This window comes from Mustela nivalis (genome assembly GCF_964662115.1).
Source record: "Mustela nivalis genome assembly, chromosome: 2".
Taxonomy (NCBI): Eukaryota; Metazoa; Chordata; class Mammalia; order Carnivora; family Mustelidae; genus Mustela; species Mustela nivalis.
Window position 1 is genome coordinate 8,419,736 of NC_139021.1, and position 23,865 is coordinate 8,443,600.

Here is a 23,865-nt window from a genome sequence, read left to right on the forward strand (position 1 = left end):
GAGTGGGTGTCTGTCTGTCCGTCTCTGCTTGCTGCTCAGACACCCAGGGCCGGACAGACAAGCCCACAGCAGCCGGACATTACACGATGCCTGTGGCGAGGGTCCTGCATGCCGAGCACATGCGTAAGGCAGAGACCAGTATTTTGGGGGACTGTGGGAAGCCTCACAGGTGCCGCAGGGCGAGCTGGACTTGGAAGGAGGAGCAAGGTTCACTGGCGGAGCAGAAAGGCAGGACAGGGGTGGGGGCAGGATACGTCCTTCCAACTCACTCGGTTGGGGGGTTGGGACAGGAGGTGCAGAAGGCCAGACCTCATGCCTCGAGGCTCCCCTATAGTCCTTCCCCATCTGTGGCCCGAGTGTGAGTGTGCCAGGACGTGTGCTTCCCTGGCCCCTGCCCGCTGAAGTGGACCCTGCCATGGAGATCATGTCCCCCGCCCTACCCCGTCCCTCGATGCAGTCGCCCCATGCAGCTGCAGCCCTGACTCCAGCGTCTGCTTCCCAGCCCTGCCTGAAGTCACAGGGCGGCCTCCAGGAGCCCTGACCCCAGCAGGCAGGCTCCTGCAGGGCGCTGACCCCCAGCGGGCAGGCTCCTGTGGGGCGCTGACCAAGAAGGATACTTGGAAGTTCCTGCAGAGGAGTGAGTGAGACAGAGAGGTTGTCTTTGAACTTCTCAGTACTCCCTCCTGCGGGCGAGTTAGCAGCCTAGTGGTCCCTTTGCTGTCCCTGACGAGAGGGAAATTGGAGTATCCCTTCCCAAGGGAAACGGGCACAGGGACACAGATGAGCATTGAGGGCCCTGCCCCATCCGACCTCGCGGGCAGGTGCACAAGTTAGGATTCTCCTGCAGAAGTTTCCCGCCCAAGCTCTGGCTGGTTCCGCTGCGGACATGTGGGTGCACATGCCCGATGGCCTCACCATTCTCCCCTCTGGGCCTCCGTCTCCGCTCCTGACGGCAAAGCACTACAGCAGATTCGAGGTCACTGACGGGATGTAGCCGGCCTCGAGATTCCAGGTGATGGCGGGGCCGGGCATTCAAGACCCTCACATCCCAGCACGAGGAAGGGAGTCCACGGAGTCTGCAGTGGTTCTCCTGCTGTGCAGTTGCAAGGACTTTAATCCGCCCCCGTGCTTGGTGACGCACTTGTCCAGTCCCGTGCCGCCTTCCTTCCAGCGAAGCGTGGGCAGCGCGCCCGGGCCAGTGACAGTCTGAGCGGGAATCAGATAACATTGTTTGGTGTGATTACGTTTTTTAACTTCTGCCAAGTAATTCTTGCTTTTCACTTGCGGTAGGGATGGGAGATTTCTTTTTAAAATGAACTTTTTTTTTTTTTTTTTTTCTTGAAGTGAGCCATTAAAAATGAGTAAGACAGTCGTAGCCGGGTTAAGACACCGCAGTGCTGTGCTCCCTAAGTCCCATCTCCCAGGGCCTCAAGACTTCAGACCATGGGGACGTGCCTCCAGGACAGTGTGGACGGGGTCCTCCACCTGCACCGCAGCACCACCCAGGAGCCCGTTGGAAGTGTGGGATCCTGGGTTCAGCCCAGTCCCACTGAGTCAGGCCATTTGAATTAGCAAGATCCTGGGTGGCCACCCATCCGGGAGCTTGGAGCTGCCCCAGGAGATCTTACCGCAAGCAGGTGTTTAATCTGGGGATTGTTCTGTTTTATTGTGTTGAAATGTACATAACATAGTGTTGACCGTTGTGACCATTTGTACGTGTATAGCTCAGTGGCATTGAGGATGTTCCCACTGTTACTCAACCAACCCCGCCTTCCAGAGCCAGCGTTTCTTCTGTTGTGCCTGCAAACCCCGCCCCTGTTCAACGCAAACTCCCCCCCACCCCGCCAAGCTAACTGCCTTTCCACCTTCCATACTATGTATGCATTTGGCTCCCCTAGGGGACCTCATACAGTGGAATCCTACCGTATTTATCCTCCCGTGTCTGGCGTAGGTCAGTAAGCGTGTTTCCAAGTCCCAGCGCTTCCTTTATGATTTTTTTTCTTTTTTGAGATTTTATGTATTTGTGAGAAAGAGGAGTCACAAGCAGAGGGAGGGGCAGAGGCAGAGCGAGAAGCACAGACTCCCACTGAGTCAGCTCATGAGCTGAATTCCCTTCTTGTTCATGACTGCGCGACGTGCCACACCTATTTCATCCGGTCCCCTGCCAGTGGACACGTGGGTCGCTTTCCAGCTTTTGGCTCTGGTGAATAACGCGGTCGTGAACGTGGGTGTGCGGGGCTCTGTGCGGGACCCTGCTTCCAGTCCTTTCAGGTGTAGACGTGGGAGCGGAAACTGTGGCTTCCATGGTGTTCTATGTGGGTTCTCCACGTGGCCACACCATTTTCCATGCCTACCAGCAATGCCCGATTGTGCCCCTTTCTCGCATCCTCTCCAACACTTGTTTCACTTTCTCTCATTTACTGTACCTTCCTGGGGGTGTGGCGAGTGGTCCAGACCCTGTTGCCTGCAGCTCTCCCGCGGCTTGTCTGAGGAGACGCTGAAGGTTTTCACTACAGGAACCACACCCCTGGTGTGCCCCTCCTTTGGAGATCTGATTCCTTCCATCACAGGGTAGGGGCTGCATGCCTGTATCCCCCCATGGGCCCCGCCACAAATCCCCTGGACAATGGCCACAGCGAGCTGTAACCTCTTCTCTCCCAGCCACTACCCTGGGGCTGGGGCTGGGGCTGGGAGAGGCTGGTGGGACTCACCCCACAGCCCCTCTCCTGCCCAACACACCCCCGCCCCAGCCCCTGCAGCTCCAGGGACTGAACTTTCTGAAGGTCAAGGTTCCAATGGTCTGAGACAGGGGCAGTATTGTGGGAGGGACTTTTAAGTGGGTTTCTGAAAGCCTGGGTTCCAATCCTGCTTTGGATGTGGGACACATGGTTCACCCAGTCTGGGCCCCACAGTGTCCTCCTCGTCTGCTGTTCAGATGGGATGTGGTGTGCCCGAGGTTGGTCACAGGGTCAGAGGCGACACTGCTTAATCAGGAAAGGTCTCCAGGTTTTACCATGGGTGAGGAAGTCGGAAATGCGGAGCTCGGTCTCAGAAGATGCAAACAATGTGCTAGACAGACGTCGAAAGCCTTGATGCATCCAGCAAAGGGCTGGTTTTTTGGTCTTGCTGGAGCCCAGTGGTCCCCCGGCGGTGGGCAGGAGGATGAAGGGAGCCAAGGCCAGGGAGGTGGCCTTGGAGGGTCACCTGACCCTTCTCCTCTCACCCAGTGTCATTGACTAAGTGGCCAGTGGAGTCACGGGCACGTAGCTGGTGCTCAGAAAGCATTTGCAGAACGAGGGAGTGATCTCTTTCCCGTTCCCTTGAGTGGCTCCGGGGCTTCTGGTGGGTCTCCAGGTGCCCAGCAGAAAGGAAGGTACCAAGGAGGGGTCCATTGAGCGCAAGTGGGGAACTTGGGGCCCAGCATGGGGGCGGCTGAGTGGCCCCAGCCAGAGGCAGCACAGACAGGCTGACCTTTCTCCTCTGTTCTCGGCCCGCAGAAGCTCCAGCGGGAGAAGCAGCCCAATAACTTGAACGATACCATCAGGGAGCTGTTCCAGGTGGTGCCCGGGAACGTGGACCCCCTGCTGGAGAAGAGGTCTGTGGGCTGCCGGCGCTGTGCCGTGGTGGGCAACTCCGGCAACCTGAAGGAATCGTGGTATGGGGCTCAGATCGACAGCCACGACTTCGTGCTCAGGTGAGTGCCTGGACCCTCGGAGCCACTAAAGACACCTCGGCTCAGGACCAGGAGGTCAGGACTCCCGTGCTAGCATGCCCAGACTTCCCCATGGACCCAGCACCCCTACTGCCTCCCATAGTCCTCAGTTTCCCCGGTGGTGCATCGTAGGAAGGAGGCGGACCGACCATGCCTCTCGGGACCCAGCTGGGAAATCCTACAAGGGAGGAAGCCAGCAGGCCAGGAGGTTGGCTCATAGGGGCCTGGAGAGAGGGCAAGATTTCTATGAAGACTGGTTTAATCTCTAAAATTCAGCCCCATTTTGGAATCTAAGCCATAATAAAACTATACACTTTTTTAACAAATACGTTTCCTTATCTCCAAATAAAATAGATCCCCCAGGAAGGTGTGTATCCTGGGTTTCTTGTAATCTCAACCCCACTGTTCACTCGGCAGTGGGGCTGCCGTTCCCAAGCCACCTTCTAGAATCATCCCCTGTTCCTGGGCTCTCCGCATTTATGTGCTCAGAGCATGAGCCTGGCTTCTCGGAGCCTCGGTGAGCCTGGCGTGCACCCTTGGGTTCCGGGTCAGACAGACCCGCGATCAAGGCTGCCACCTGCTAGTTCTGTGTCCTGGGACAAATTCTTGGCATTCCGGTTTCTTCCATCAAGGAATAGGAGCACAGGATACCTCCCGGGCGTGGTTGTCATTAAGGTGCAACACAGCACCTTCCTGGGTCGGAAGGGTGCCTTGTGCACGGTAGGTCCGCGACAGTGGCAATGACCGGGCTCGCTGGAGATCCTGGAAGAGACAGAGATAGCAAAAGCTTTCCAGCGGCCTCTTAATCATCTCTGTTTCACAGCTGAGGGAGCTGGGCCCCGAAGCAGCGCCCATGCGATGCGATGCGTGTCTCTCTGTCCCTTCTCCCCCAGGATGAACAAGGCCCCCACGGTGGGCTTTGAGATGGACGTTGGGAGCAAGACCACTCACCATCTGGTGTACCCCGAGAGCTTCAGGGAGCTGGCGGAGAATGTCAGCATGGTCCTGGTCCCCTTCAAGACCACCGACCTGGAGTGGGTGGTCAGTGCCACCACCACGGGCACCATCTCTCAGTGAGTCCCAAGGCTCCCAAGGGGGTTGGGGGCCGGGGAGGGGTTTGGCATGGGAGCCGTTGTCTACACCCCCACGGACCCTCAGTTTCTCCCACCACGCTGTTCCTACACCAGAACGCCCCCCACCCCCATCACCAGACTTGCTTCTGGAATGCACCCAGCCTGCAGCAGCTCCTGGTCCCTTCTCTCTCTGAGCTCCAAACACCCATGGGTACCCGCGATCCCCCTGGTCACGACTCCGGGACAGCCTCCAAGGCTTCCTGGAAACTCCTGGGGAGGAGGGGCCCCCCTGGGAAGAACTTGGAAAGAACTCCCCACACATGAGAGTCCTGTTCTGCCCCTTCCTGCCTCTGCCTTGCGCCCTGAGGGGGACAGCGCCCCTGCTTTTGAAGCTATCAAAGTAGTCATGGGTGGCGGTGGAGGCAGGCTGGGAGGCAGCGTGCCGGCCCGTCCTGGGGCTCATATCGGAGTGGCTTTTTTTTGTCCCAGGCAGTGCCCTGCACCTTGGGCTCTGGCTGTCTACTCGAATTCCCACACTGCTCATTCCTTCGCCTCCCTTCCCCCAGGGGGACCCAGAGGCCTGCCCCCAGCACGCAGCCCTACCTGGGAGCCAGGCTGGCATCTGGGCCATATTCCTAGTTCCCTACTCTTCCTGGAAAGAAGGGGCTTTGCCGTCCAAATGGCCAGACGCCTCCCAGTCTGAGGCCAGCAAGCCTGACGGACTGGGGTGCGGGAAGCTGGGGGCCGCCCTCTCCGGAAGGCAGCGAGGGAAGTGGGCTTGGGCAGGGGTGAGGGGGCCAGGCCTGCGCTCGGCTGCTCACCCCTCCCACCCCAGGATCAGGAGCGGGAATTGCCCCCATAGATCGGACTTAAGGCCAGGGGGCTGGGCATTTGCACCTTCGTCTTGGGGCACATGTAACCTCGCAGATGGAAAGGGGGTCTTTGTAGGGCTCATCATTCAGCGCCGCAGCCCTGAGCTGTGCTTCTTCAGGCTTGCTAGGAGCAAGTCCCCCAGTCCTCAACTTCTTGGGGGGGGGGGTGGAGGGGGAAGCAGCAGTTTGAAAATTTTCTCGAGTTAGCCAAGAGCGCCCTCTGGTGTCCACGATGGGCTACTGCTACAGGAGGAGGTGGCGTCCCTATGCCCTGTCCAGGATCCATCCCCCCAGGGGCATGCGGGCAGCCTGGGCCCCTAGCCACATTGACCACCCCCTCTTTCTCCACCTGCAGCACCTACGTTCCTGTCCCCGCAAAGATCAAAGTGAAAAAGAATAAGGTAAGTCGAGGCTCAGGCCCTTGTCCTCTGAGCTGAGGCTCAGTTCCACGGCGGAGAGCCCCATCCCCCTTCCGCCGGCACTTGGCTGCCAAGAGCCCCCGGGGCCCATGGGCTGGTGGATGCCGGAGCCCCCAGGCAGCTTCCCTGATCCACAGACAGACCCTGGGACAGTTCTCCATGGGGGACCCTGGCCCAGGAGCCTTGCTAGGATACAGCCCTAGCTTCAGACGCTCGGGCCCAGCCCAGACCTGCTGTGTCAGAAACTCTGCAGGGAGGGGGTGGCCCAGCCACCCTGGCTTCTGCCAGCCCTCCAGCGATGCGGGTGCCCGTGGCCTTACAGTACACACCGGTGCTGTACATACGGTGTGCGCTTCTCAAGGCCAGACCTCACCTCTCGGCCCCCAACTCCATCTTCCCCAGTGGCACCCCTGGGATGGGGCTAGCCAGGACCTGGGCAAAAGGCAGAAGGAGGAAAGAAGTGTGAAGTGTCTACCACACTGTTCTTGGCATACCCTGTGTGCTTTTCACCTGGTGAGATCAGGGTCAGAGAGGCCAAGTGACTTGCTCGGGAACACACAGCTCTTTCACGGTGTGTCTGGAGTTGGAGCACTCCCAGCGCCTCCAGCTCCTGCCCTTCATGCCCGGCGCACGGCCCTGGGGAGGAGCCACGTGGGAATCCCTGGAGGGCTGAGTGGGAAGAGGGGAGAGCCTCCCAGATGCCCGTGGCTGAAGGCCAGGCTGAGAGGAACAGTTCGGCAGAGCCCTCACGGTCCTCTGCTCCCGTCTCTTCCTAGGGTCTGGCACTGGGCTTCGTGGACACACATGCGCACCATCTACTGCCTGAGGTCTCCTTCCCTGACCTCCTGGCAGCGCTGGGGATGGGGGGCGTGGTGTTAAGGTCTGGTCTGATACCAGACCCCTCCCGGCTCAGCCAGCCTGACTGTGTCACTCTGGGCACCTCGCTAGCCTCTCTGAGTTCAGTTTCCTCGCACATGGGGCCCTGTTACAGCGTGGAGACCGTTCAGTCCCATCGCTGGCAGAACGGGTGTCCCCGTGCCTGTGTTTCCTGCTGGGTGACAGGGCTGTCTCTGTCCCTACCTCATGCTGTTCCCTGGAACCTTCATGGCCTGACTGGAATGTTACCCGGATGTCTCCTCCTCAGCGAGGCTTCTCTCTTCAGGGGCTGTACTGTCTCGCTGCTTTATTTCTCTCCATCTCACAGTTGTGGTTGAGCCTCCCGGGCCCCGTGATGAGGTTACTGCCCGTCCTTCCCACTACGTGTCAGGCCCAGAGTTTGGGGGCGCTCATCCTGGGCACGGCTCCGTCCCCCAAGGCCACAACATTGCGGGGTTGGGGGACACTCGCAGGCGCGCAGGGGTCCTTCGCAGCAGCTCAGGAAGGGCTGTGTCCTCCCGCAGATCCTGATCTACCACCCGGCCTTCATCAAGTACGTCTTCGACAGCTGGCTGCAGGGCCACGGGCGGTACCCGTCCACGGGCATCCTCTCTGTCATCTTCTCGCTGCACATCTGCGATGAGGTACGTCCAGCCACCCATGAGGGCTTCTCCTGCCACGTTTCCGAGAGCGTCCGTGAGAGCCTCTGCCATCGGGCTGACCTCCATTCCCCCGCCGGGGCCTTGACACAGCTCTTGTTCCAGAAGCTCCGATGCCGATCGCCACGCTGGAGGCTGCCGTGACTCTCCAGTGCTGCTCTCAGAGTGGGCTGCATGGGGTAGCAGTGTTCGCTGGATACGTTCTCGGGAGCGAGGGTCCCGGGTCCCTCCACGCGGGCTTTTGAGGCAGAGGCAGAACCAGTGGGTGGAATCTCAGACATGGGGGCAGAATCACGAATCACGGGGCAGATCCTACCCTGGAGGGCCCTCGAATATTCCTTCCTGCACATCTTCATCTCATCTCCCAAGACCCAGTTCAAGTGGCACCGGCTCTCACAGATGCCTGGAGTCCTTGGCCTCCGCCTTCCTGTGTGGGCGGGAGCCCGGACGTTCGCCCCGCCCCTCCCCTCCCCTCCCTGGTGCTCAAGGTCAGTCAGAGCTCCGAGGTCTGACCCCGGACTCCTGCGTCCCCCAGGTGGCCGCGATGAAGGTCTGCCTGAGCTCTGATGTACTTTGCGCAGTGCTGGGCATGGAGGAAGTGCTCAGTACATGCTTGTCACATCCTGGAAAGCCCCCACCCCTGCCCACAGGCCAGGGAGGGCCCCTGGACCATGAGGAAATTAGCCTCAGGGAAGAAGACGACCCGCACCTACCACCTGCCTCCATGGGGTCGGTCCTCTCGGCCCCATTTTCCAGATGAGGGAAGTGAGGCTCCGAGCAGGGGTTTGGCAGTTTCAGGCTCTACCAGCGAGTAGGACAGAGCTGGAAGCCTTGCTCTCACCACCACCCCCCTTCGGCCCCCCTTCCCGCTCTCCTCCCCCTGCCCCCACCTCCTGGAGGCCTGGGGTGGCGGTCCCCCAGCCCCAGCTCCCTCAGGGCCTCCCGTCGTGCCTTCTGGCATCACACTAGACTTTCCCAGAGCTTGCTGTTACTTCAGAAAGCCCCTGCAGGTCCAGGAAGGAACTGGAAGGGTGTACGAGGAGAGGGGTTTATGTGACTCTCCGGACGCTGTGTTTGCAGATTTGGGGGTTACCCACGGGCACCCCTTCTTAGAGGTGCCACCTGTCTCACTGCTGTCTGGTTCTGACCCGTGCTTTGCCCCCGCAGGTGGACTTGTACGGCTTCGGGGCGGACAGTAAGGGGAACTGGCATCACTACTGGGAGAACAACCCTTCGGCGGGGGCTTTTCGCAAGACCGGGGTGCACGATGGAGACTTCGAGTCCAACGTGACGGCCACCTTGGCGTCCATCAATAAAATCCGGATATTTAAGGGGAGATGATGCTGCCGAGAAGCCCCGGAACCCGCCTCTCCGTGGCCAGCCCCAGCCTCGCGCTGGAACCGCTCTGCCCAGGGGGCTTTGAGGGCCATTCTCGGAGGTGTGTTCCGGGGCCCCTCGTGGCCTCTCGCACCCAGCATTTGGCAGCATCTGCAGAGCGAGTCTCAGGACTGGTCCTCGATGGGGAGACCCCACCCCAGGGCTGTCCTGGAGCTGGCAGAAGGTGGGGAGACGCGGGGGAGGTCCAGCCTCCAAATGCTCAAGTCATTTTGTTTTCTGGTGGAGCTGGGGGCAGACACCAAAGACTCCAAGCTCCCAAGTGAAGGACAGTTTCCCAGGGAGAATGGGCAGAGACTTTCCTCTGCCTAGGGTCCGGGGCTGAGTCCCAGATTCTGATTCTCTCTGGGATCTCCCCGAGTGAGGAGGACCTCGGGACAGAGCCCCATCGGACCACATGGACCCTGGGGGCGAGACGGCGCCTTTCTTTGCACGCTGCCTGCCCCTCCCTCACTTGGCACGACCACCCCACCTGTGCTGTCTTCCCCGAGCTGGTTTCTGGTGGCCGGGAGGGGCTCCCCAGCCCGAAGGTCTTCATGGCCAAGTGCTGCAGACTCCGCAGAGGACTTCTTCCCAAGCTGACATCTCCTGGAGTGATGGATCTTGGTTGCGATCATCATGGCTGACAGCAGATCTGACTACTTCCATGTGCCTTTGTGTTTGGGGGAGAAATGTGCGCATTGGCTGAAATGAGGCAAAAGCCTTGACTCGGGAACTGGGGGACCCCCGGTCTCATAACCCCCTGCTCCAGAGCCGGGGATATCTTTTCTAGTTTCCTGGGGTGGTGCCGGATCTGGAACAAAGTTAGGATGACACTCGACACTGTCCAGAGAGACATCCTCCGCAGGAGGTCATTCTTACGTTCACCGATGGTTGGATTCGGTGCCCATGACCTTCCACGCCCAGAACCTCCACCAGCCAGCACTTTCCCCTTGAGCCCACGCTGTGGGCCAAGTCCCTCCTGGTCACCTGCACCGTGTCCTGGGGGAGGCAGGGCCATCCTGGGAACGTGACCCTCAGAGTGGGAGAAGACATACCTCACCCTCTCACCCCCACGCTGCTCTGGTTCGTCCTCATCAGCCTACCTGATTATTTATTGATTCTTTTTTTTTTTTTAATTCAGCTGAGATTGTGTGCACTTTGGGGCTCTGTGGCTGGTCCTGATGTTTTAATTAAGCTTGCTCTTGCTTCAGCTGGCAGCCGGGGCACAGGGAGCTTCAATCTATTCTCATGGGAATCCTCAGCTTTGGGGTGGGAGGCATCTAGGGCTTGGGGGTTTGCCCCTGGGCAGATCCCGGGGTTCCGGGTTGGTAGGTTCATGGAGGCTCTGAACCTCCTTCCCTTCAGCTCCGCCTTCTTTCTCTGTCCTTGCGGACTGGGTTCAGTCTCAGGCGAAGAGTCTCCAAAACGCAGTGGGATTCCCTTAGGGCCAGGTGGGGAGTGGGGTCGCACCTGCTGGAGGACGGTGATGGTCGGTCGGCTCCCGCTACTGATGTTGAATCAGAGAAAGCACTTTTTTTGTCGAGAGCTTTTCCTACTAGGCCACTGTGACTTTGAGGACGCGTGACAGTGTCCCCGGGGAGAGGGAAGCGGGCCGGTCTCTGGAGCCACGGGGCCTGTCTCCTGAGCTCCTTGCTGTCCTCTGGCGAGCTCTGTTCTCCCGGCTGCCGCCTGTCCTTCTGTAAACAGGGAAGGAGGCATCTGGGGAACTCAGGGGCCACAGAGGGTGTCAGGCAGTTCACAGGTGCCCCCAGAAATAGCATGCCCCATTTATATGTTTCCCCCAAGCCTGTGCGTAGGAGCATTTTCCTGGGGAGAGGCTCTGTCGTTTTCAGTAGATGCTCAAAGATGCAGAATCCAGGCAGTTGTTTACAAAAAGCAAAGTAACAGCGAGCCGACAAACAAAAACCCGTTCCAGCTTGAAAATCCTCCAAAATGTAAGACTCTCCTGACCGATCAAGGCTCCTACGTCACGATGAGGTCATCGTTCTGATCATAAGTCCCCGAAGACTAAAGCAGGTGTCTGCTGGTTGGCTGATTCATCCCTTGAGAAAAGTGTCCCCTGAGACAGGGAGCAGAAAGGACTCCTGAGCCCCCCTCCCGAGTCCCGGGAGCTGAGTCCACTCAGAGACGACACGTTCAGGACGCGCCATCTGCCTCTGGGCTTGGCGGAGTCAGAACGGGTCCCCAGAGCGAGGAGAGGTCCGGCTCAGCTGCCTGATCCTGGCCGTCTCTCCCTCCCTCCCGCTGGGCCCTTCGAGCTGTTGAGAGGCCTTCCCGGCTTCCCATTTCACAGAGGAGAAAAGCGAGGCCCAGAGAAGGAATGTGACTTGCAAAAGTGAACCGGTTGGGACGGAAAGCACAAGTCAAACACTTGGAGCAGAAATACAGTGTCGTTGCTCTCTGTTTGAGGCATCCCAGGGTGGCCTTTCCCTGCTGGGTTCCGCCCAGCATCTCTGAGAATGGTGACCTGGTGGAGGTTTCTGGTAGCTCAGCCTCTCACCGCTGGGCTCCTCCTGAGGCTGCCGGTGGTGGTGGCCCTGGCCAGCTCCGGGGTCTGCCCCTCCCGCCATCCCTCCCGTGGGGGAGACAGGCTTGCTCTCCACCCCACCCCCGCCCCAGCACACACCTCTTTGTGTTCCTTGGCTTAGCCAGGGGGCAGGGTCTTCACCGAAGAGCGCCCATCATCATGGCTGGGACTGAAGGCGTGGGTGGGCTTAAGACCACTGGTGTCCTCCCCAGGGGTCTGAGAATCCAGCCAGAGTATTTCCCACAGAGCACTTGGTGGGAGGTCCCCAGGGAAGGCTCTCAAGGGCCCACTGCAGTGCTGGGCTCCCAGCCCAGGGCTCTCCATCTGCTCCTCAGGTCCAGAGCTCCCTGGAGACCAGTCCTGGGCCGGAGGCAGAGAGCAGAGGTGTCCCTACCTGTGGTCAGTGTGAGCCTGAAGCCAGAAAGACTGGGGCCAAGAAGAAGGAGAGATCACAGCACCCTCCCCAACCCTGTGGGGCCAGGAGACTGATTTTTCTCGAGCTGCAGTCACCTTTGCAAAATCAGCACCTGGGTCCACATCCCCACTCCCATCCCCATCCCCCACACCATCACCCCCCCCCCCATCTACCTGCCAGGGCAGAGAGCAGGGAGGGTTCGGTTTGTAGCATCTGCCTTCCAGAGCCATAGGGCAGACAAGAAAGTTCTTAAAGTGATGCTTTTCCGGGCATGCGCTTAGTGGGAGAAGCCAGGTTGAAGAAAATAGGACTGAAAATGGAGAAGCCAGACAAGAAGGTGGGGAGAACGATCCTTGCAAGTTAGAACTTACCAGAAGGACAGGGCCTCTGGCTCCGGGGTGCAGTGGAATCACAGGGAATATTAGAACCATGATGTTTGCGTCTAACAATTCTCTTCGAGGCAGCCTGAACACAAAAATGGAAAACAGAAAAGAACTCACCGTCCGTCCACTTTCTCCAGGGAAGCGCAAGCCAAAGATGGCTGGCCGCGGGCCATCGGGGACGAGCCGCTGTCCTTGCCCCTCTGCAGAGCTCAAGGTCATTGTCATGTCCATCATGGACCTCTGGTTGGAAGCAAACGTGCCCATGGGCCACCAGCTAGTCATCCTCTCCCGTGGTCTGGGCTGACCGGTTTCAAGAGAGAGTCCGCTTTCACCGGCCCTGGTGTTGAACTTGACCCCGCTGCTCCCTTCTCTCAAAGGGCAGGACTGCCCTCGGTGCCCTCCTGCGGGCAGCCCTGAGCCAGACACCAGCTTCCCCCTGGGTTCGTATCAGGAGGGGCCGCCCTGGGGGACAGACACGGCTGCCCACCGGCGCCTGGCCCTCACCAGATTCACCTCAAAGCCAAAGTTTCTTGAGCACTTTCTGTTCTTTGCAATCATGTTTGGTTCCTTGTTGGTGTTTTTAAGAAATTTACTTTCTTTTCCCTCTTGCCTCGTTCCCGTGTCCGTGTGGTAGCCGAACGCCGACCGGGGTGCATTTTGAAGGAAGGTAGCAAGAGTCGGCCTGCCCCAGCCTCTGCTCTGTTTTATTTATTGTGGAATATTTCCAATGATTCAAATCAGAGTGAATTAAAACAAAGCTATTTTATCGTTGGGGGGTGGTCGTCGTCTTTCTGCGAGGGTCGCGCCTTCCTCCTTCCCTCACAGCTTCCAGTGGGCTTACTCTCAGTCCTAAGAAAAGGCCCCCAATGGCTCACCTGCCAGGGGGCCGCCTCGGTTAGTGTCTGCCCCGACCGACCGCAGGCCCAGAGGTTCAGAGCATGAGCCTCTCAGATACCGCAGCGCCCCTTGTGGCTGTGTGACTCCGATGGGTCCCCAAACCTCTCTGGATCTCGGCTGCCCCCTCTGCCAAACGGGACACGATGGTACCGGCCGTCAGAGGGGTGTGAGATCAAGAAGAAAAGGAGCTGAGGGAGCCTGGGGGCTCGGTCGGTGGGGAATTGTCTGCTTTGGGCTCAGGCCACGGTTCTGGCTTCCTGGGATGGAGTCTCGCATCGGGCTCCCTGCTCAGCAGGAAGCCTTCTTCTCCCTCTCTGTCTGCCTCCCTGCCTCCCCCCAAGTTCATACTTACTGGATCTCAAATAAGTAAGTAAAATCTTTAAAAAAAAAAAAAAAGGCAACTCAGGAGACCCGCCCTAGGACATGTGCGCCAGCTGCTCCAAGCTTTTGCTGAGTGAAATAGCCTTGTCCAGGGCCCCATGTGGGCTGAGTTAGGGTTCAGCTTTTCCTCCAATAAATGGGTACATCCGTGGATGAATCCAAGTTTGATCCAAAGTGGGCACAGATCTCTTGTGAGAAGATCCAGAAATCCAGGACTGGGATTCTGCAATGTGCATTTGGTGGATATAGTACCACCCCCCAATCGGTGTGGCCGGTCGCACTTTGCAGGATGCCTCCCTAGACAACGATCTTGAATTCTCAAAGCAGCCCTAGGAGGGCCACCTGGGTTTCCAGGTGTGCAAAGGAGTGGAGAATTAAAGCCAGCTGAGGGCAGAGGTGGGGTTGAAAGCAAGCCTCCCCTCGGCAGATCCGGGGCTCCCTGTCCCTCTGCTGCCTCCCAAGAGGACATCTCCCAGGCTCATCTGGGAAGCTGGTCTGCGGTGACCCTGTGAGGGCAGCCCTCAGAGCGGAGGGGGGCAGAGAGGAACATGGGCGCCCTGGAGTCACGCCGCCTGTGTTCCTTCTTATTAGCTCTGTGAGTTTAAGGAAGTTCCTTAACCTCTCTGTGCCTGAGCTCCTTTTGGACAGTCAGGGGGATGGGGTACGCCCCTTAGAAACATGCTTGAAGGTGGAGTGTGTTAACACACACCGCAGGCTAAGACGACTCTGGTGACCACGAAGCCCCCAGTGGATGTCAGCTGTTATCAAACCCAATTCAGGCATGAAGAAGGAGATGATAGCAAACCGTGAGGCCCGCTGGGGCACCCAGGCTGATTTCGTTCGCCCCCTCCCTTTCTGGCACCTCTTCCCTGGCCCCTACTCCCTTTGCTGGGGGCTTTGGTGTAACTTCTGATTGCTTCCCAAGTGGTTTCTTCAACTCTTAGCTTTCCCTTTCCTCTTCGGCGTCATCACTTCATTATCCTCCCGCTCTCGGCGCCTGCTCTCAGACAGTGTTAGCACACTCCTCTCCCGCCATCCCCCTCCATTAGAGACCCAGCTTCCCCCAAATTCCCTCCGGGGGGAGCTCTCATTACGGCCCCAAGATGGGGAAGTGGCCACCAGGTGGCGACGCATGCAAGCAGACCCCATTGGGAAGGCTCAGCCGGTTGGGCCCCCGACGACCCTGCCCCACGCAGGAAGGAGCCTGGGAAGGAAAAAGAACTAGCCAGGGCCCTCCACAGAGAGACCTGAGGACCTAAAGATATTTCTTTAGGACCCTCTGGCACCTGCCAAGAGCCAGCGTTCCCCGCCCCCACCCCCGCCCCCCACACCCCCCTCCTCCCCATGCATCCCACAAACGCAGGTCCTCCAGGATCTGTTTGTGGGAACCCTAGGAAGGTCCTCCCAGGCGCCCCCCTCAGGCTGCTTCAAACACACACCTGACTGTTCAGCAAAGAGCTCATGGAATCCAAAAGACGTTTCCGGGAAGAAGTGTTCTAATTGCCTCTTGTTTTAAAACATGAGGGTTTAAAACATGAGGGGCTCCGGTTCTGAGACCACTACTTCACAATATCCATCTGTAGGACGATACTGATGTATTCGTGTGCCCCTGTCGCTCTGTTCCCTCTGAAGCCCACCCTGGACCCGGCCACGCCCTGGAGCCCCGCAGAACAATAGAGGCCCTCCTGGCCGTCTCCAGCGGAAACACTGGGTCCTCCCAGGAGGGGTGAATCCCAGGTAACCTGCTTCTCAGAAATGCGGGCCACACCTGACATTCTGCGAGCCATGGAAGGATCCAGAGACTGGCTGTACTCAACTCCAACCCGCTGCTACAGACCGAATTGTGTCCCCTAGATTCCTTTGTTGGAGCCCTAGCCCAAATTCATATGTTAATGCTACTTGGAGGGGAGTCTTTGGGAGGTGATCAGGTTTAGAGCAGGTCGTGAAGGTAGGACCCTGGATGAGATTAGTGCTGTCCTAAGAAGACACAACAGAAACCGCCGCCTCCACTACCAGGTGAACACAACCACCAGGAGCTCAGGAAGCCACCGCCATATTGGTTCTGGGAAGTGCAGTGTTCCCCAACGTCTCCCACCTCTGGGTCTCCACGGCGCTCACTCCAGGCTGGCCTGCCACCGGCAGGGGGGAGGTCACAGCCTGGGAGAGAAAAGTCAGTTCAGCTGGATGAGATAAGCAAGAGCCAACGGGATATTTTGCTGCAATTCTCAGCCTCTTCCTCCAGTTCAGCCGGACCCAAAGTGCAAGTAGCAACAGGCTCCCAAATCAGTCTCTCTGTTAGCTCAGAGCTCATGGCAAGAAGGCAGGATTGTGGCCCGAGGACCCCCACCACTTAGACACAGCGACTTGGACCTTGCCAGGTTATAGACCAAGGAGGCTGTGGGTCTGGATGAGAAACTGCAGGAGGTGAATGGGGACAGTCTCAGGAGGAGGAACAGGACAAGGAGGCTTGAAGGAGTGAGTGAAAAAGCCACAGGTCCATGGGGCTGTGGGCCCCCCCACCACCAAGGCTAGGGCCAAGATGACTTCAGGGAGGAATGAGGCACGAGGTGTCTGAGTGGCCTTCAGGATGGAAGAGCTCCAGGTGATGGCGAGCCAGAAGGTGGAGGAAGGAAGTGGGCGGAGAGTAGACACCCACGGCCCTGAAGGGCAGGTTCTATACATGAGCTCCACCGGGACAGGGAAGTCACTGGGATACAAACAAAAATTGGATAGAACCACACTTAACAAATTTGCAAAGTCCACCAGGAATGAGGGAAAGTAGGCACCAAGATGGCAGATGCCAGGGCGCAAAGGGACGTGGTATAACCAGATGGCAGGTGCGGCAAGAGAAAGGTTTGGGGAGAAAGGACGGGGGCTGAAGTCCAGAAGCAGGAGTGTGGGCCCCGCGGGATGTGGTCCTCACCCCAGCTGCTGCTGCTGGGAGCCAGAGAGAAGCGGCCAGAGGCTCGGATGGCAGAGGCTCGGATGGCTCCGGACCCCCAGGCAGGCCTCCAAGGTCCGGGCAGCGAGCCTGCCCTTGGCACGGCCAGGGAGCTCCCTGCGTGCGCCTGGTACACTTCCTGGAGCACAGAAGACTGAAGCCAGGGGCTGGGAGTGCTACCAACTGAGAACCTCTTTTCTCAGCCTTCCAGAAGTTTACAGATTGTATAAACCCGAAAGCTGAGTGCCTGAGGGTTTGCGGAGCCCCAGACGTCCAGCTTCACCTTCCCGTGGTGGCTCGTGACTTCTGCGAACGCCTCCCCTTCCATGTTCTATAGCCTCTGGACTGGCTTTCCAGAGCCTTTATTCAAAACAGGGAGCTCTGGTTAGTGTAGGTCTGTAAATTGCTGGAAGCTTTCTTCCCCCGGGAGGCCTCCCATGAGGAGGGCTTGGTTGGATCATGGGCCCTCACATGCCTTTACAGGCCGACCTAGATCCAGGCATGGGGCTTCTCTGCAAAATGGGAATGATTCCTGATCTGCCTGCCCCATGGGATACTGGGGAAAACGAATACACTTGATGTTTACATACATTTCATTTGATAAATACTCAGCAAGGGCTCCTGGGGGCTGAGGTGGGGCAAGACAAGGGGCTTCAGGCAGGTAGCCAGACAGCAGCAACACCAGGAAGAAGAATGGGAGATTGGTAATAATGACCTTGGGTTCCTTCTGCACCAGGGTCCACATGGGCCAAGGGGTTTGGCTACCTTAATCTCATTTAATTATTCAACAATCCTGCCAAGACACTCCCCCACTGGAGGAGAATGTAATGAGGAGCCTGAACCTCTAGGAGGTGGAGTAAAGTCTCCACAAGGAAGGGGTGTGCCCAGGACTTAAAAGAAAGGTACTGAGTTCCTGAGTCCTGGCGGAGTCCCACAAAAGTCTGGGGCCAGGACACTGCCAGCTTTGCTCCAGAATGAAGCAATTTGGAGATGAGCCCCCCGCAGGCTGCTTCCAGGTGGTAGAACAGGTCCTGCCCTGGGAAAGCCCAAGCCCCCCAAAAGGTTCCTATTCTGACCTCCACTAAGAGCGCAGACCAGCCGCCTAGCAGTGGTGGCCACTAGAGGGCACAACGGACCCACCTGCCACCAGAGCTCGCTCTCTGCAGGGTTTGCTCAGGCCGGGGAAAGCAGATGAAAACTGCAGGAGAAAACACACACGCCCCTGTATAAGGTCAGAACTTCAAAAGACAAAAAAAAAAAAAAAAAAAAAAAAAAAAAAATGGCATTCAGTATCAATTCCACCGCCCTCCAGATAAGGAAACGAATATCTCTGTGCTTGGCCAAGAGAAGTGGGTCAGGAGGAAGAGCCTTGGTGCAGCTGGAAAAGGTCAAAACCCCCAAGCCAGCGTGGAGTGGCTGGAAGGGTTCTGCGCGGTCACTGCACAGGACATTGCTGGCCTGGCGCGCCAGACAGACCTCCAGATCTTGGAATTTTCCTGGCTTCCCGCGGCGGCCCTTCTCCGTGACTCGTTAGCTTTGTGAGCTGGGTGAAAACCTGATTTCTGGGAACCTTCGTGTCTTAATCTGTAAAATGGGCATGTGTGTATATGAGCGAAAGCGTGCCTAGAAGGCAAACAGGGCCCCGCTACCTTTTCTGAGTCCTCTCTGTTTGCCCGGCATTTATCAGGCATTTTCTCCTCGAAGTCTCCCCACAGCCACGTGAAAAAGAGAGTAGTACCCTCTGCATGAGGCTCAGAGACGGATAGTTCCTTGGACAGAGGCGTGACTTGAATTCCCTCTTTCTGGAGCCCACACGCGACGTGACCTGGAAAGCCAGGATCGAAGGCCGGCCGGCCATTGAGATTAGCACACATTTAATATACACAACAGAGCAGGCAGGGGAGATGGGCTGCATGCTTCCTTCGGGGCCTGGCCTGGCCAGAGGAGGGGCAGACAGTGTCCAGGGGATCCTGACCCTGGCCCCGTGTGACAGACTGAGCAGGCCAGGGCACACGGGCGTGAGCGCAGAGTACAGACAGGAGGGCTCCAGGACGGTCGATGAGAAGAGGGCCAGATTGGGCTCCTGCCAGCTGGCTCCTTTAGCATCATACCTCAGTCTGGCCCCTGCCTGGGGGCACAGATGTTCCAGCAAGCCTGGGGGCAGGGACCTTAGTGATTCATCCATCCATGTTTGTGGAGTATAAAGCACCGTGACAGACAAAGGAGGACATTCCTTTACTTCCCTAATGTAACCGTCTTGTTTTTCTAGTGGACATGGTCAAACCAGCCATTGGAAAACAGTGTGACACGTGGCTACAGAGGCTCAGAGTTCTGTAGCATCCTGGGGCTGAGCTTGTCTAGGGAGATCAAGAGAGACGTCCTGGAGGAAGAGGCCACTCGGCTGAGATGGAGGGGTAAAGATCGTGACTCAAGCAAGGAAGGGGTGGGAGGGGTGTGCCAGACAGAGGGACAAGCAGGTGCAAAGGCCCTGAGGTGAGGAGGGCGTGGCACAATCGCAAAGCGGAAGGTGTTGTGACACTGAGGCAGGGCAGCAGGATCCCATTGTTTTGGGAATCTGGGTGGCATTGGGCTTTCCCCTCAGGAAAATGTAGAGCACTGGAGGGTGTAGACCGGGGTGAGCAGGGAAATCTAAAGTGCCATCTCACCCAAACAATACGGGGTGTGGTGGTCCAGCGTACATTCACACAAAATGCACATTTTGTAAGGGGCTTCACGTCCTCGCTGTCCTTGAGCAGCTCTGAGCCAGGAACAGGTAATCCAAGTCGAGCTGACTAGTGACAAACCTGGCTGAGACAGAGACAGACGGGGAGGGACTTGGGACCGCGGAGCCCAGCTTAACAATGCCCTCTGTGCTCCACAGCTCCGCGCACAGTCCCACCAGTATCTCCCCAGTTGCACGGTGAGCCCCCTGTGACTGGGACCACCCAGCAGTCCCACGATGCATGTGTGAGGAACCACCTGGTTTGAATGGAAAGGATCTGTGACAGTAAGGCCCGGCTTTCCACGGCCGGGGCCCGCTCCTGGCCAAGACCCCGTCTAGGGCTTTTCTGCACTCCCAGGCACGGGGTCCTCCGAGTGAGTGGGAGGCAAGGATCACTCCAAGGATGAGCAGCTCCATTATTCTACCGAAGAACAGTTTGGGATGCTCTCTGTGAACCCTCCAGGCATCCCAAAGGAGTTGAAAAGTTCTGAAGGTTATGACTGGAATCTCTTACTGGAGTGTAAAGTCATTTCTCTTTCTCTGTGGAGAGAGGTGGAGGAAGGGGAAGAGAGAGAGAGAGAGAAGAAGAAGAAGAAGAAGGAGGAGGAGGAGGAGGAGGAAGGAGAAACACAAGGAGGGAAAAAGGGGGAGGAAAGGAGAAAGACAGATGAGACAAGGTTAAGGCTATAAGTACATAAAATGCTTCTTCTAAATTATTTCTAACTAGTACTAATGGAAGAAATTATTTCCAAATCATCTACCTGATAATTTCCAGAATATATAAAGAACTCCTACCACTCAACAACTAAAAGGCAAACAACCCGATCATCCATTTAAAAACGGTCAAAGGATTTGAACAGATTATTTACCCAGAGAAGTTATATAAACGGACATCGTGCTCAGGAAAAGACGCTCAGCATCCTCAGTGACGATTTTGATGAGATTTGACTGGACGCCCACTCGGACCGCCGTAATCAAAAAGACAGAAAACGGCAAACGTGGGCAAAGATGTGGAGGAAACAGAACGCTTGTCCCCGACAGTTGGAAGCAGAACTGCCGTGTAGTAAAGCTTTGTGGTTTCTCAGAAAGTTCCACGAAATTACCGTAGGGCCCAGGAATCCTTGTCATAGGTATATACCCCCAAATAACTGAAAGCGTATTCAGACCCGTGGACATGAGTGTTCCCAGAAGCACTAATCACAAGGGCCAAAAGGCCCAAGCCGCCCAAGTGTCTCTCAACAGCAGAGTGGACAGACTACGGTACGTCCAGACAACAGAATATTCTTCAGCCGTCACAAGGAATGACGCACTGATAAACGTTCTGATATGGATACATCCCATAGTTAAACATCATCTGAAGTGAACACAGCCAGACACAAAAGGCCACATGCTATAGGATTCTACTTGTGTGAAATAGCCAGAATTTGTGAATCCACAGAGACAGAAAGCCGAGCAGCGGTGGCCAGGGCTGGCGGGCTCTGTGAGGCCCACGGGTGGGCCATGGGAGTAACAGCGTCATGGGCCCAGGGTTAGATTCTGGGCGGATGCAAAGGTTCTGGAACCATATAGAAGTGGTGGCTGCATGGGTAATACCTCTTAAAATGTTGATTATTTGTTACATGGATTTCACTTAAATGTTTTAAAAGCTAAAAAAATTAAAATACTAAGACATAATTTTTTTCCTCTGTATCTTCTCATCTGATCAGAGGAGCTCTAGGAAATGGCAAAATGTGTATTAATAATAATCCCTTTTTATGGATGTGGAAACTAGGGCTCAGGGTGACTAGATGACTTGCTCAGTCTCTAGGGTCTTAGCATCAGGGGAAAGAGCAGATTGTCCTGCTTTGGCAAAAATCTAGGGGCCAGTGTCTGTATACTCTTGGGGTCATGGCCAGAGGTCAGAGAGGCATGAGCACCCTCTGGGACAGGTCTCGGGCAGTTGTCCAGCCCCGTGTCTGACGGATGGGGATTCCTCTGGAAGCCCCGAACTCAGGGGTGTGGGTTACACGTTCCCCACAGTCTGGCCTTTGGGATAAAAGGACCAAGAGCAACAAAGGAGAAAAGCTGAACCCTTCCGTTGTCTGCTGGCCTGCGGGGTTTTGCTGGAGTTCTCTAAGGAAATTGGAACCCGTAGAATTGTTCCAGAAATAGGGCTGTGATTGCATTGCACATCCTGGAAATCAGGCTTCCTGTTACATAAACGTGGCTTCCCTTTACCAGCTGAACTTTCTTATTAAAGATGGCAAATGCGTGCATGACCTCCCCGGCTCGGTGCTACAAGGCGGTGGCCGTGTCCTGGTCCGCTGCGCGGAGGCCCGGCTGAGCGAGAGTGTCAGAAAAAGCAGGGCTGGGCAGGTGATGCCTCTGGTCACGCTCTTCCCTACACCCGGCTCCCTGGAAAACCGAGTCCCAGCTCCTGCCCCTACCTCCAACCTCCAGCTTGGGCCACACATGGCTTGCCTTCTCGCTTGCTATTAGGCTCGCTGGCTAGACTGGGATGGAGCAGCCCTCTGGACCACTGGAGAGCCATCTGCTGCCCTCTCAACCTTGGCTGGAGGGCGGATCACCCTCCCCACCTGCCATCCCCCTCCGGTGGCTCATCAGGCTTCCAGAGCCCCCAGGAGCTGGCATGACTATTCTATTAGCATTATTCCTCTGCCTTCCTGTCTACCTCGTTCCACGGGGAGCTCTTAATCAGACATTGGTGAGTTCTTGTGTTCTCCGTGTCCAGCGTGGTACCTGGCAGCGAGCAGGTGCTCTATCATGCGAGCTGAGTGGAGAAAAAAAAAAATACTGGATGGTTGGGCAGCAGGGTGAAGGGAAGTGATGTTGCAGAGTGTGAAGGCAAGGGCAGGGCCCTAGGTCGGGAGATCGGAGAGCCCTCCCTGTCATCCCCACCCCCCCGGCACGAGGAATGCCCTGTCCCTTCACCGGCCCCCATTTTTTCATCTATAAAATAAGAAATCTAGGTGATCTGATGCCCCATGACTTTCTTGTTCAGCTCCTCTGTGGGGCTTGGAGCATGTGGTCTTGGGTCGAATGGAGGAGACAGACCCTCCCAAGGTCACTCAGGTCAGCAGAGCTTTGGACCAGGGCCTCACATGGCGTCAGCCTAGAACAGTGGGCACTCTGGGCTAGGGTTCAGGCATGCCCAGAAATCACGAGCGCCGTGCCCGATCTGCTTTTCCCCTTCCACATCTATGCCCACAGTCATATCTGCTGCTTATAGCTCTTGCACAAGTCTCTGCCCAAATACAAGACTGACCCAGTGCAAGGGTCACCATTGTGGGGGTGCTCGGGAAGCGCTCGTTACCTGGCGTGCCAGCCTGGGCCCACGGAAGTGACAGGTGGGTGGGTGGCGATGGTGGTGGGAGAGGGGTGAGGTTGGTGTCGCTGGGCTAAGACTGGCTTCTCCTGGTGGAGGGCAATTCTCTCCAGCCAGCTCCCTCCCGCGCTCCCCGGCCCCTGTGAGAGGCCCACACATCAGCTCTGTACAACCAGCCCCTGACTTTAAAATCTTCCGTGCCAACCACGACAGCAAAGTTGCTAGTGAGACCCATGGTATTGGCCTCTGGCCAACCTCTCCAGCCTTTTTTGTCTCAAATTACCCCTTCTCCCTTCTTTCCCTCTGCCACACGCCTCTCTGTCCCCAACATCTCACCATGGCCTCCAAGTGTGGATCTGCTCTTCCCCATGCCCTTGTCCTGACTCTTTGATGCCCTTGCTGTGTCCTCTACAAGACTGACTCCTCCTCAAATAATGTGCTTGCCTGTCCCCCTCATCTCCCTATTGTTCAGTATGCAGAGACTGTTAACTTTGCACACTGTCCCATGCTTAGCTGATTCTGGAATGTATAGAATAACAGGGTACCGACTACAGGCCAGGCTTTGTACCAGTGCTCCCCATGGATGAATTCCCTCGACATTCACATCCACAGGCAGGGTTCCTGCTGGCCCAGTACACGCAGAAGCAGTCTAGAGCAATGAGCAGTCTGCGTGACGGTCCCGTAGACCTCCCCATCGCCGTCAGGGAGATCATCATCTCCGTGGTTGCCATCAGCCCCCTTGCGTAAATGAAGACTAACAGGCAGAGAGAGCTTCAAGAACTTGGCCAGAGTTACAGAGCTAGTCAATGCCAGAGCCAGGATTTGAACACGCCACCTTACAGGGCTCAGGTGTTTAATGATTATATTCTGCTGTTTTCTCCCCTGTGTGGCTGCCAACATGTATGTTTTGGGTGTCGGACGGAAAGAGCAAACAGATCGGATGCCTTTGGGAAGAGCGAGAATGAGAAGGCATTTCGGGCATTAGCAGAAGCATGTGGACACGGATCAAGATGGCGGCCCTCCCAGACCCAGCAGGCTGGGTGGATGGAAGTTGGCCTCCCACCCCCCTCGTTCGTTCTCTCGCTTCTGCCCTTCTCCCTACCAGCCTGGAGGGCTGAAGCCCCTCCTGCTGCTGTAGGAAAGACGACAGCCTGACACATACTTCCTGGGCAGCATGTGGGCACATTTCTTCATCTCTCTGAGGATCCACATCCTCATTGGTAAAATGTAGAAAAGAATCGCGCCTTCCTTATAGTCTGGTTAAG

General features: G+C 56.9%; 1 protein-coding gene across 8 annotated transcripts in view; it reads left to right on the top strand.

Moving 5' to 3' along the window:
• Positions 1 to 13,105, top strand: part of ST3GAL1 (ST3 beta-galactoside alpha-2,3-sialyltransferase 1) — an 88,867-nt gene extending 75,762 nt beyond the window's left edge. For all 8 annotated transcript variants that reach the window (XM_082719597.1, XM_082719600.1, XM_082719599.1 and 5 more), the window contains 5 exons: positions 3,498 to 3,694; positions 4,606 to 4,785; positions 6,013 to 6,058; positions 7,477 to 7,596; positions 8,779 to 13,105. In XM_082719597.1, the coding sequence (XP_082575723.1) occupies positions 3,498 to 3,694; positions 4,606 to 4,785; positions 6,013 to 6,058; positions 7,477 to 7,596; positions 8,779 to 8,952 (717 nt within the window). In that variant the 3' untranslated portion in view covers positions 8,953 to 13,105. The remainder of the gene's footprint in view (positions 1 to 3,497; positions 3,695 to 4,605; positions 4,786 to 6,012; positions 6,059 to 7,476; positions 7,597 to 8,778) is intronic.
• The last annotated feature ends 10,760 nt before the right edge of the window (positions 13,106 to 23,865 follow it).